Genomic DNA, 13302 nt, shown 5'->3' with positions numbered 1-13302 from the left:
CACTATGGTTTCCCACATGCTGTCTTCAACAACCAAAAATGGTAGGGGGCAAATAACACCCCATGCCATGGTCAATAATTCAACATGAGCAGCTTCTTTGAAGTATAAAAGAATTTGAGGTTAGAGAGGACTTAAAAAGAATTTTCTTTAGCTGTAATAATAGATAAAATATAAAGCAGGATTCCATACCTGACTGCTTTTAACAAATTCCAAATACCACCATCAACACAATGCGACACTAAGCCAATTTTCATTATGCTGTGTTGCGCCCCACTGCATAATGTAATTTCACTTATCACAAATACGTTTCAAGCAAATGAATCAGTCAAAACCTATTCTCTTCCCAATTTTAAATTTTGTTCTGATGAATGGTCACAGACCTGAAACATTAAATCAATTTCTCTCTTTCCTGAATCTACCAGACCTGTTGAGTATTTCCGGCATTTTCTTTTTTTATTTCTGATTTCAAGTACCAGTCGTATTTTGCCTTAGTTATATATGACTTCAGTCACCAAGTGGTTAAATAAAACCCTAAAAGTCCACGTACAACAAGTCAAAATTAGTTCAGTAGTGGGCATCTGTTTCTTCAAGTGTGCATGCGCTTGTCCATGATCTTCACTTCTTGTCAAAGGAAAAGTTATAATTGAAGTAGTAACAATTCACCTTCCATATTTACTATTGAATTGGCAACTAAAGCTGAGTCTGTAACTGTCCCTTGGGAATATTAACAAGCCACTTCTATTCAGCAGTACCTTTATTGTTATTAATGAACAGCAAATATCTGAGAATAATCTCTGATTTATTTGGCTTTACTGGTTAGTTACCTGCTAAATACAGTAGCTGTATTTTCAGTACAAAGATAGGCTATGTGCCAGTTAAACAAGTAACATTATCAGTAATAAAGATACAAAATTTAAAAATATGGATGATTTCACAGACTTAAAAAAGCAGCTATGTCCTACTAGTGTATAAAAATTTCTAAAATTTCTATAAATACAATAAATGCAGCAAGCCTACTATAAAATAGAGGTATACATATGGATAAATGCAGCTTTACAGTATGCACAGCAAAACATGCAACAAATACACACTGAAGAGATACAAAAATACAAATTCCAACAGAAGAATCTAAGAACACCATCTGAAATTCTTAAACTGCAAGCGAAGAGACAATGTGAAAACGAATAGTCGGAGAGAGATGGTGACAGTAGCCGGGGAGGGAACTATGCCGACAGTTGGAAGGCATTAGGCGTCAGACAGAGGCTTGTCAGGAACAGCTGCTGGTGAGTATTGATTGATAGTGTTTTCATTCTGTTTACTGAAGAGTTGCAGACAGTCCCAGGTTTGAGAAGGAGTGCAAGGCTGATGCATACATTCACAAAACACACACACACACAAAGTAATTTGACAGATGGCTTGAGCAACATCTACCACAGTGTCTTCAATACTTAATGTTTTAGAACTCTCAAATTCTTAGAATAATACATTTCATTTAAAATGTTAAAATTTAAGACAAAATTAGCACTGTTCGTTTTTATCCAAATTGCATTCATTTGATTGCACAGTAATACAAGAAATAAGACTTCATTATCAAACAAATCATCTAATTTTCAGCTTTGATTAAATGAATGAAAGATTAAAGACAAATGTTTTCTTTCAAAAAAATCCTTAAATAAATTCAAGCAAAAGCATGCTATTTTGTCTATGGACTGTAGAACAGACATGCTATCAAAACTTGTGCTCTTTCAAGAGCAGTGTTAGATAAAGACAGTAATATACATATATAAACACAGTGCCGATGACTTGTTTTGTTTTCTCTTTTATAGGGAGCTTTTAAATTTGTCTGGCATAATTTCAAAGATTCAACAGTCATTAACACCAAGTTTCAAATCATATACAAGTCATGATTGGGATTTACAATAGCAAAACTTTCTTTTCTGTTCAGATGATTTACAAATGCGCTCTCACAATGGTTACTGGTCAGTTTCTTTGAATTGTGCACACTAATAACTTACAGAAATCAGAAGCAAAGTGCAAAACTCCATATCTGCCCATCATTGTAGACTACTTCTGACAGCATACAGGTTAGTTCAACAACACAGATTACAGTCATCATTGATCATCATTTTCAAAATTCCCACCATTATGGTAGCATAAATGATTACATACTGAAATATCATGCAAATACAGTAAAATGGCAAAAGTAGTAGAAAACTGAACAGTACTTTTCACAGATTTAAATTTAAATTGATTTCATATTTCATTTGATTCTGGATATTTTAGTTCGGTTTCAAAATTATTTGCTTCAATATGTAAGAATTGGATCGTATAAAACAATTATTTAAAATGAAGTTTCAACAATGTTATTTGAATACTACAAAGTTTTGATAGTGTGTAAGGATTTCAGAAATGTTTTCATTTCAGTGATCTAAACAACAGTCAGTGCAGATTTCATATTCTTCCTGGAATGTGCTCTTGATCAATTTCTTCAAGCAAGCTGATAAACTGACTGAAGCCTTCTCTTACAGCATCCATGTTCTCGACAGAACAAGGCTGAAGGATCCATTGCTGACCCCTTGCAAGTGGTTCCAGTTCAAAATATTTCTTAATCTGAAAAAAAAAGAAACATTTTAGGTAACTCTTTTATTATGGTCTACATACCAAATTGCTATTGGACAATTTTACAATGACAGATGAGATTAAATGTGATAATAGAACACAAGCATGAGATCATTGTCAATTTCAAGATTAGCCGTTGCTGGTTTATTACATTGTAAATAATGTAGATGCAACAACAGTGTGAAAGTGTTATACTGAACAATTATTCATGGCAAATCAAATTTTAAAATTTTGAACATTTTTACTGAACATTATTTATGTTGCTAGCAGTTAAATTACATCATATGCACATTTCAGGTATCCTGCAAAGTATCATGGCTTATTGTTCACCGCTGTTATGTTGTGCTGTGCTGATTACTTTGAAAAATTAATATCCAGATTAGCACACTTCTCTTTTAGGATTTTATCGACCAACACATTTACAACTGGAGTAAAAGCTCATCAAATTTGACAGCATTTTCTTATTAAAACATCCAACTGTGCTCATTAACTAGAGTGCACGTTAAATTAAGAATGGCATTGACATTCTTAGCATAGAATTCTCAAACAAATTTAATTCAGAAAAACTGATGTGTACCTGGAAACAAAGAAGAATGTTTAGAAATACCAGAAACGTCTAGTCAGACTTTTAATGAGTAGCTTATTTAACCCTTCAACCGCTGAAGTCTCTTTAAGGTGTATTTGAATATTTCATTAACTTACTGAGTTCCATTTCCTTTCTTCAGAACTGGACTTCTTTTACTTGAAACGTTAACTCTGCTGTTTCTCCACAGATACTGCCAAACCTGCTGAGTTTTTCCAGCTTCCAGCATCTACTGTTTTATTTCATTATCATATACAGCAATGTCTCAATGAAAATCCATTAACTGGGTGTTTTAAAAGATATTACTTTTAAGTAATTTATTTTGCATATATTTCACCAGGCTACGTGCTTCTTTTAGGTAATCTTATCTTCTGCCATTGCTAGAATTTATCTTCAGCAAACTACTCAGGAATGACAACATGCATCAATGACTATTCCTCCTGTTCCCATATGGGATGGCTTCAGTTAGTGCTTCACTTAGTGGCAACAGTGTACTTCTCTCATAGCAACAATATTTCACACTTATTTTAACAGAAACCGAATTAGACATATGGTGCTGCCCTGTTTTAATCTCTCCCAGATTTTCAAATTTAATATCTTAAATATTGGATAATTCAAAATATACTGTTTAGAGTCAACAAAATTGTAAGTCTCAAAAAATGTCCTGTACATTTGAACATCTATTTTCCGATATCTTATTTTCCAATGCATGTTGATTACAGGAAGACTTACAGCTGCACAGGACTTCAAAAATAGTTGCGTTATTTTAGAATGCATTATTTTATAAATCAAGTCATAGATTGAAAACAACATGGACTATGTAGCCCAGAAAGGACTGCTTCTTGAATCAGAAGATCATGATTGGTTCATAAATGGTTGCCCCATTTATTAAAAAAAGGATTTGTATCAGTTTTAATCTACCAGAGTAAGAAAACAAGTAAACTGTTTCTCTACGGATATCACTAGCAGTCAAATTCCATGGTTCAATTCTAATTCATCATCAAAGAATCAAAGTGTGACTGGAGATAGATGGAAATGTGGCATTCAAAACAGAGGCATCAGCCATGATCTTATTGAATGGTTGAGCTGACTGGAGGAGCCAAATGGTCTACTTCTGCTCCTACTTTGTATGTTCAAATGTAAAAGAAGCATCATTTGGCCTGTTATGCATTTGTCAACCTGGTAGAGTTATTAAATTTGTCACATTTTATTGTTCTGCCCCCATTGCCCTGTAAATATTTTTCATTTTGGTATTGAATCAATTATCTAAAGGACGTTTGTAGCGTCCTTTAGCTACAAACACTGTTTCTAATAAAAATGGATCATTTTCTCAAGGCAAACCTTTCAAACTTTTGAATACCTCTATCAAATCTCCTTTCAACCTTCTCTGCTCCAAGGAAAACAATCCTCATTTCACTCCACATAATGAAAGTGCCTGGTTCCATAATAATCTAAGAAATTAGACTTTGGAAATTCAGTAGCACTAAATATTCAATATATGAAACATAATAAAGCATCTTGTTTACAGACAAACAACTAATTGTGGTTGCTCTAACAAACTAATGCAACACGTGTTTTGCGTTATCTGCATATTTTGTTTCTCATTGAAAAATCAGAAAGGTCAGTTCACCATCTGGGAAGTGTACATGGAAAATAAACAGCTGGCAGTGGGTTACAAATCTGTACCATACTTGAGGGATTTGGATGACGTCAAACAGTTTATATAGTAATTCGAACCCAAGAGTGTAGTACAGTCTTGATATACTTCCAATCATCACTCAAAAAATAGTCAACCTAACGTGTTTTTGTTCAGACCATTCCAGCTAGGAGGTTTTTCTTTAGCAATTTGACTTTCTGTTTGCACTGCTAATAAGCACAATTATAGTTAGTAATCCTTTCTGTGCATCTCTCATGTGATGAGAAAGGAGACATTTTACAGTGTTGTCTACACCAAACATTATTATAAAGTTACTCAGTAGCAGAAGACATTTTCTGAAAGAACGTACCACTAGATTAAAAAAAATGCCAATCAGTTCACTGATTTATTTTGTACTGACTGAATTGGAACATTTCTCTATATTTTCTAGGCAAAAAAGGCACTAGCAAAGAGAACATTTTTCCCACAAATTGCTTACACTGATGTCAGACCTTTTTGTTGGTTAGAAACAATCTATAATGAACTTTTATACTATCTTCTTTACAAGATTATCCTTCAAAAATGTTCCTTTCACTTGTCCCTGTCTACCTCAAAATGAGATTGAACTATGTGGAAAAACCCCTGCAGCTCACCCATAGCTTTTATGGTATCAGCACGCAAAATAGGATGTGACATAAATGGTATTAGAACACATTATATCACTTCATCAATGCAGTGACTATTATCTCCAAATTTTGAGAAAGCATGCTATAAATTGCAGACAACAGTATAATTTCCTTTAAATGATCCCATCAGATAGCCATCTGCTTACAGAATATTTGAAGCATATAATTCCACTGTAGGCATTCCAACTCTTCAGCTGGTAGATAGTAAATTCAATAAGTATCTATATGTACAGAGACTATGCACAGCCAAGGTACTGCTTTGATACATTGGCCCAACCAATTCCAGTACAGTAGCAAAAGATAATGCCCTAAATCCAAAACAAACTTTGACACAATGTCATTGTGTGCACTCAAATTGCATTTACATACTTATCAGTTAAAAGTAAGACTGCAAGCTCATTTTAATCAAAGCATTTCAGATGAGTCCACATCATCTTAAACATGAAAAACAATTGTATCCTCATTACACACTTCCCAATCATTGTGGCTTTGTGGTTTATCAATAAAGTATGGTGCAGAACTATTAACTGGTTCGCAGTAAAAATTGTGTTTTGCTGCTTACTCATTCATACTTGTCAGCAGTAGGGAAGACTGTTGCTTTGAGACTGAATCACTGAGAGATCAGGGAATTAGATTGGATGATTGAGGTAATATTAACTAGTGCACTCGTTGTTTGATGCACACTACAGCTGAAACAATTAAAATCTGCATGCACTTTTTAATGATTGCTTACATAAATATTCAAATTGATTTCAAAACTTTTACAGGCAGCATAACCTCAAGCTCCTGCAATGTTATGAAATATGATTATGTTAAAATTGCTGTTCATCAAGCAAATAATTTCGCTACACATCTCATGCCTATCGTTAATTTTTGTCTCTTCTGCCTAGAGTACAGTAGGTATCTATAAAGCTCTCAAATCTGCCAAAAGTTGGTATTTTGTGGAAGGCCATTCAATTCAAGGAAATACAGAGGATACTTATCCTGTCTTCAATTGACAAAGAAACTTTGGAATACCAGAGTTTCTACTGAGGAGTGCGAACATTGGCTAATTATCCATTTCTTGAATTAGGGAGATCAATCAATCTTCCTAGCAATTTGGATACTATCAACTAATTCAACACTGGCTAATCTGGAACTCTCCTGCTACTTGATGCCTTAACAAGACATTGGGAAGATTTCACGAGTTAAAACTTTCAATGTGAGCAGATAATCAAACAGGCAACTCTACAAACACAGGTTAAACAGCGGTCCTCAAATTTATGTTATATCATTACATTTATCCTACTTGTGATGATCTCATTTTCTTTGACAAAACTTGATCTAGTGACTATTTCCAAGTTATGTATCACTATCTGGGTTGAAGCAAAACAGAAACTCTAAACAATCTTGAACAATTGTTTTGCGTTGGATTCATTCTTAATTTGATGCTACTCATTTTCCTTGCCCTCAAGACTGAATTAATAAAAATAATTGATACAGGCAGCATTATGTTCTTGGTTAAAAAAATTGGAGGACTGCAACAACATCCTGCTGGATGCCTCTGGGATGCCCAAAGTTTCAAAGAGCCTAGGGATTTCCACTTGTGGCATAAAGCCTTCTGCACTTCACGTCAATCTCTAGCATACTACACTTGTTTGTGTCCTCACCCAAGGCTACAGTTAATGTTTCATATTACTTCAACTTCATAAAATTCCAAATAAAAATACATTGATTTACAAGATCAATGAACTTCACCAGAAGTCCAGGCTGATTTTCATTCCCTGTTTTAAAGACAAAAAAAAAACAAATGGCCATAAATATCAAAATTCATCAAGCTTTCCATTATAACAACTTTCACTTTTAAATTCTTTCCAGTTCTCACCTAATTCCGATTGATAGCTGTCATACACTTCTATTTCCAGCATACTCACATATCAAACAATTGTTAGCTCACCACCAATAAATGAATGGCAACTTGTTTCTAAATTGTTAAATGGCCTAATCTTGTCAATATTTCTCAGCATAGTATTCCAAAACTATTCACAAAAATATCACATTTAATTTAAATTACAATAGATGCAACAACTTAGAGAACCTTGTGGACTACTTGACTGAAGTGAGCAAGTTTGTCAAATTTGCTGATACACACAAACATTTGAATTAGGATTTGAAATACACCATTCAACTCCTTGAGGTGGCTCTGCTTTTCAATACAATCATGATTGATCTGCTCGTGACTTCTAATCACATTCACACCCACCTGTAATAACATTTCACCCCCTTGACAATAAGAATCTAACTGCCACTGCTTTCAAAATATTCGAAGATTCTGCTTCCACCACCTTTCAGGATGAGAGCTGCAAAAATTTTACCTCATCTAGATTTTAAATGGGTGACCTCTGTACTTAAGCTGCCACCTTAGTACTGGATTCCCCCGTAAAATGAAACATCCTTTCACATCCAGCTTGTCAAGTCTCCTTGGGATCTTGGATGTTTCAGCCAAGCCACCTCTTACTTTTCTAAACTTCAGATAAGTGCAACCTGTCCAACTGTTCCTCAGAAGACAACCAACCTACTTCAAGTATTAGCAAAGCAAATCTTCACTGAACTAGCTCAAACAGATTTATCTTTCCTTACACAATGAGACAAATTTGTGCAGTGTACTCCAGATGAAGTCTCACCAGTATTCTGTATAACTGAAACATAATATCATTTCCCTTAGTATCCAATTTCCCCTTGCAACAGCATACGAACTCTTGATTCATGTACGAGGATACCTGAACCCCCATTGCATGTCAAAGCTCTGCAATCTCTCACCATTAGATAATATGTTTTTAAATGTGACTGCAAAAATTGACAATTTCACATTTTCCCATATTATACTCCATTTACCAGATCTTTGTCCAATCACCTGACCTCTTTATAACTTTTTGTAACTTTATGCTGTCTTCACAATTTCTCTTACCTATTTAAGTCATTTAAATTTACTACAAACAGTTGAAGTCTCAGCACTGACCTAGTGACACACCATTCACTACTAAACTGAAAAAGATAGTTTTGCCTAATCAGCTTCCTGTTAGCCAGCTAATAATCCATTCATGCAAATATGCTACCCTCTACATCATAAGCTTTTTTCCTCTCACAGTAACCTTTGTGCTGGCGCCTTATCAATGCCTTCTGTAAATTTAAGTACAATGTAGCCACTGGTTTCTCTTCATCCACAGCATATATTAACTCTTCAAAAGATCTTCAATAGATGATTTCCATCTTATTAAACCATGTCAATTCTATCCAATTACCTTGAATATATTCAAGTGTCCTGCTGTAACTCCTTTAATAATAGCCAACATTTTCCCTAAGACAGGTGTTAAGATAACGGATTTATACCTTGCTGCTCACTGTCTCACTCCATTTTTGAATTAAGGCGTCATATTTATTATCTGTAAAGAATGGAGCTACCAATAATGTAATGAAACTACCCCTGAATCAAGGGAGTTTTGTAAAATTAAAATCAATGTAATTATAGAACATTACAGCGCAGCACAGGCCCATCGGCCCTCGATGTTGCACCGCCCTGTCATACTAATCTGAAGCCCATTCCACCTACACTATTCCATGTACATCCATTTGCCTGTCCAATGACGACTTAAATGCACTTAAACTTGGTGAATCTACTACCAATGCAGGCAAAGCATTCCATACCCTTACTACTCGGAGTAAAGAAACTACCTCTGACATCTGTCTTATACCTATCTCCCCTCACTTTAAAGTTGTGTCCCCTCATGTTTGCCGTCCCCATACTTGGAAAAAGGCTCTCCCTGTCCACCCTATCTAACCCTCTGATTATCTTGTATGTCTCTATTAAGTCACCTCTCAACCTTCTTCTCTCGAACGAGAACAGCCTCAAGGCCCTCAGCCTTTCCTCGTAAGACATTCCTTCCATACCAGGCAACGTCCTAGTAAATCTCCTCTGCACCCTTTCCAAAGTTTCCACATTCTTCTTATAACGCAGTGACCAGAACTGTACACAATACTCCAAGTGTGGCCGTACCATAGCTTTGTACAGCTGCAGCATAACCTCCTGGTTCTGGAACTCAATCCCTCAATTAATAAAGGCCAAAACACTGTATGCCTTCTTAACAACCCTGTCAATCTGGGTGGCAACTTTCAGGGACCTGTGTACATGGACACAGAGATCTCTCTGCTCATCTGCACTCCCAAGAATCCTACCATTAGCCCAGTACTTTGCATTCTGATTACTCTGACCAAAGGGAATCACCTCACACTTGTCCACATTAAACTCCATTTGCCACCTCTCAGCCCAGCTCTGCATTCTATCTATGTTTCTCGGCAACCTACTACATCCTTCGTCACTATCCACAACTCCACCGACCTTAGTGTCATCCGCAAATTTACTAACCCACCCTTCTAAGCCCTCATCCAGGTCATTTATAAAAATGATGAACAGCAGTGGACCCAACACAAACCTTTGCGATACGCCGCTAGTAACTGGACACCAAGATGAACATGTTCCATCAACTACAACCCTCTGTTTTCTTTCATCAAGCCAATTACTGATCCAAACTGCTCTGTCTCCCACAATCCCATTTCTACACATTTTGTATAAGAGCCTACTGTGGGGAACCTTATCTCCCTGGCCACTTCTTTTACGATCAGAGAGTGAATTCTGTCAGGACTGGGACACTTACCAACCCACAGTTCCAATAATTTACTTACTATCACTTTGCTGTTGGTCACGATTTTCCTGGAATTTTTTTCGCTTTTCCATTTTCTGATATTTCACTGCTTTTTGGATGCGATTTGGATCCTTTAAAAAGGTAGATTTTCCTTTGCTAGGATCTATTTTTGCTGAGAGTTATGAATTACTTCTTTAAATGCCTGCTAATATTTGCTTACTATCATTGCTACTAATCTATCTGCCCAAGTCAATTTAGCTATCTCTATTCTGATTTCAATGCAATTCCCCTTATTTAAGTTAAGCACAGTCATTCTGACTCATGTTTCTCATTCTCAAATTGAATATTAAATTTTATCATGTTATGATCACTACTTCCTACGGATCTTTACTCTGCTTCATTACCAATGATCAGTTCCAAGATAGCCTGCTCCCTGGTTGGCTACAGGACACTAAATTCCAGAAGTCAGTCAAACAGTGCCACACATCAGACCTCTGAGAAATGTTTAACACATGGGATCAAAGGGGCAGTAGCAATATTGATACAAATTTGCTGAGTAATAGGAAACGGAGTAGTGGTCAATGGATATTTTTCAAACTGGAGGAAAATTTGTAGTGGAGCTCCCCAGGGTCAGTAATGGGACCTTTGCTTGTTAATGATCAAGGTCTTAGTGTGCCAGAGACAAATTCAAAGTCTTGCAATGGTACGAAACTTGGATGCATTGTAAACCATGAGGAGGACAGTGCAGAACTCAAAGACCAGAGTAAAGTTGGAGCAGTAGGAAAACAGGTGGCAGATGAAGGTCAATGTTGAGAATCTGGTTTCTTTCCTATTGGAAGGATGTTGTGAACTTTGAAAGGGTTCAGAAAAGATTTACAAGGATGTTGCCAGGATTGGAGAATTTGAGCAACAGGTAAGGTTGAATAGGCTGGGGCTGTTTTCCCTGGAGCGTCAAAGGCTGAGGGGTGACCTCATAGAGGTTTATAAAATCATGAGGGGCATGGATAGGATAAATAGACAAAATCTTTTCCCTTGGGTGGGGGAGTCTAGAATGAGATGGCATAGGTTTAGAGTGAGAGGAGAAAGATATAAAAGAGACCTAAGGGGCATGGAAAGAGGTGCCAGAGGAAGTGGTGGAGGCTGGTACAATTGCAACATTTAAAAGGCATCTGGATGGGTACATGAATAGGAAGAGTTTAGACAGATATTGGCCAAGTGCTAGCAAATGGAACTAGATTAGATTGGGATATCTGGTCAACGTGGACAAGTTCGACTGAAGGGTTTGTTTCCATGCTGTACATCTCTATGGCTCTATGTGAGTGTTATGTAGACAGGCCTACAAGGGGCGAAGCCACTTTAGATTTAGTACTGGGTAACGAGCCTGGCCAGGTGTTAGATTTGGAAGTAGGTGAGCACTTTGGAGACAGCGATCACAATTCTGTCAGGTTTACTTTAGTGATGGAAAGGGATAGGTGTACTCCACCGAGCAAGAGTTACAGCTGAGGGAAGGGAAATTACGATGCAATTAGGAAAGATTTAGGAAGCGTAGAATGGGGAAGGAAACTGCAGGGGATGAGCACATTAAGAATGTGGAGTTTATTCAAGGAAAAGCTCCTGTGTGTCCTAGATAAGTATGTACCTGTCAGGCAGGGGGGAAGATATAGAACGCCTGAGCCGTGGTTTACTAAGGAAGTGGAATCCCTGGTCAAGAAGAAGAAGAAGGCTTATGTTAGGACAAAATGTGAAAATTCAGTTAGGGCGCTTGAGGGTTACAAGGAAGTCAGGAAAGACCTAAAAAGAGAGCTCAGAAGAGCCAGGAGGAGACATGAGAAGTTGTTGGTGGATAGGATCAGGGTTAACCCTAAGGCTTTCCATAGGTATGTCAGGAATAAAAGAATGGCCCTAATTTAACTCTCGTCAATCAAGGATAATAGTGGGAAGTTGTGTGTGGAGTCAGAGGAGATAGGGGAAGCACTAAATAAATATTTTTAGACAGTGTTCACTATAGAAAATGAAAATATTGGCGAGAAAGATACAGAGATACTTGCATCTAGACTAGAAGAGATTGAGGTTCACAAGGAAGGGGTATTAGAAATACTGCAGTGTGAAAATAGACAAGTCCCCTTGGCCAGATGGGATCTATCCTAGGATCCTCTGGGAAGCAAGGGAAGAGATTGCCAAGCCTTTGGCAGTGATCTTCAAATCATCATTGTCTACAGGAATAGTGCCTGAGGACTGGAGAATAGCAATTGTGGTTCCCTTGTTCAAAAAGGGTAGTAGAGACAACCCTGGTAATTACAGACCAGTGAGTCTCACTTCAGTTGTTGGTGAAGTGCTGGAAAAGGTTATAAGAAATAGAATTTATAACCATCTAGAAAAGAATAATCTGATCAGGGACAGTCAGCACGGTTTTGTGAAGGGTAGGTCGTGCCTAATGAATCTTATTGAGTTTTTTGACAAAGTGACCAAACAGTTAGATGAGAGTAAACCGGCTGATGTGCTGCATATGGATTTCAGCAAGGCGTTCGATAAGGTTCCCCACAGTAGGCTATTATACAAAATGCGGAGGAATGGGATTGTGGAAAACATAGCAGTTTGGATCAGTAATTGGCTTGATGAAAGAAAACAGAGGGTTGTAGTTGATGGAACATGTTCATCTTGGTGTCCAGTTACGAGCGGCGTACCGCAAGGGTCGGTGTTGAGTCCACTGCTGTTCATTTTTATAAATGACCTGGATGAGGGCTTAGAAGGGTGGGTTAGTAAATTTGCGGACAACACTAAAGTCGGTGGAGTTGTGGATAGTGACAAAGGATGTGGTAGGTTGCAGAGAGACATAGATAGGATGCAGAGCTGGGCTGAAAGGTGGCAAATGGAGTTTAATGTGGACAAGTGTGAGGATGGAGTAATCAGAATGTAAAGTACTGGGCTAATGGTAAGATTCTTGGGAGTGCGGATGAGCAGAGAGATCTCTGTGTCCATGTACACAGATCCCTGAAAGTTGCCACCCAGATTGACAGGGTTGTTAAGAAGGCATACAGTGTTTTGGCCTTTATTAATAGAGGGATTGAGTTCCAGAACCAGGAGGTTATGCTGCAGCTG

General features: G+C 37.2%; 1 protein-coding gene across 2 annotated transcripts in view; it reads right to left on the bottom strand.

Annotated features, from left to right (window-relative positions):
• Positions 1-780: 780 nt before the first annotated feature.
• Positions 781-13302, bottom strand: part of arl15b (ARF like GTPase 15b) — a 301390-nt gene continuing 288868 nt past the window's right edge. For both annotated transcript variants that reach the window (XM_043688467.2, XM_043688457.2), the window contains exon 5: positions 781-2610. In XM_043688467.2, coding sequence (XP_043544402.1) covers positions 2452-2610 — 159 coding nt within the window. In that variant the 3' untranslated portion in view covers positions 781-2451. The remainder of the gene's footprint in view (positions 2611-13302) is intronic.

This window comes from Chiloscyllium plagiosum, unplaced genomic scaffold, assembly GCF_037043375.1.
Source record: "Chiloscyllium plagiosum isolate Xiang-an unplaced genomic scaffold, Cpla_swu_hap1 HiC_scaffold_1, whole genome shotgun sequence".
Classification (NCBI taxonomy): domain Eukaryota; kingdom Metazoa; phylum Chordata; class Chondrichthyes; order Orectolobiformes; family Hemiscylliidae; genus Chiloscyllium; species Chiloscyllium plagiosum.
This window is presented reverse-complemented; position numbering and strand designations above follow the sequence as displayed.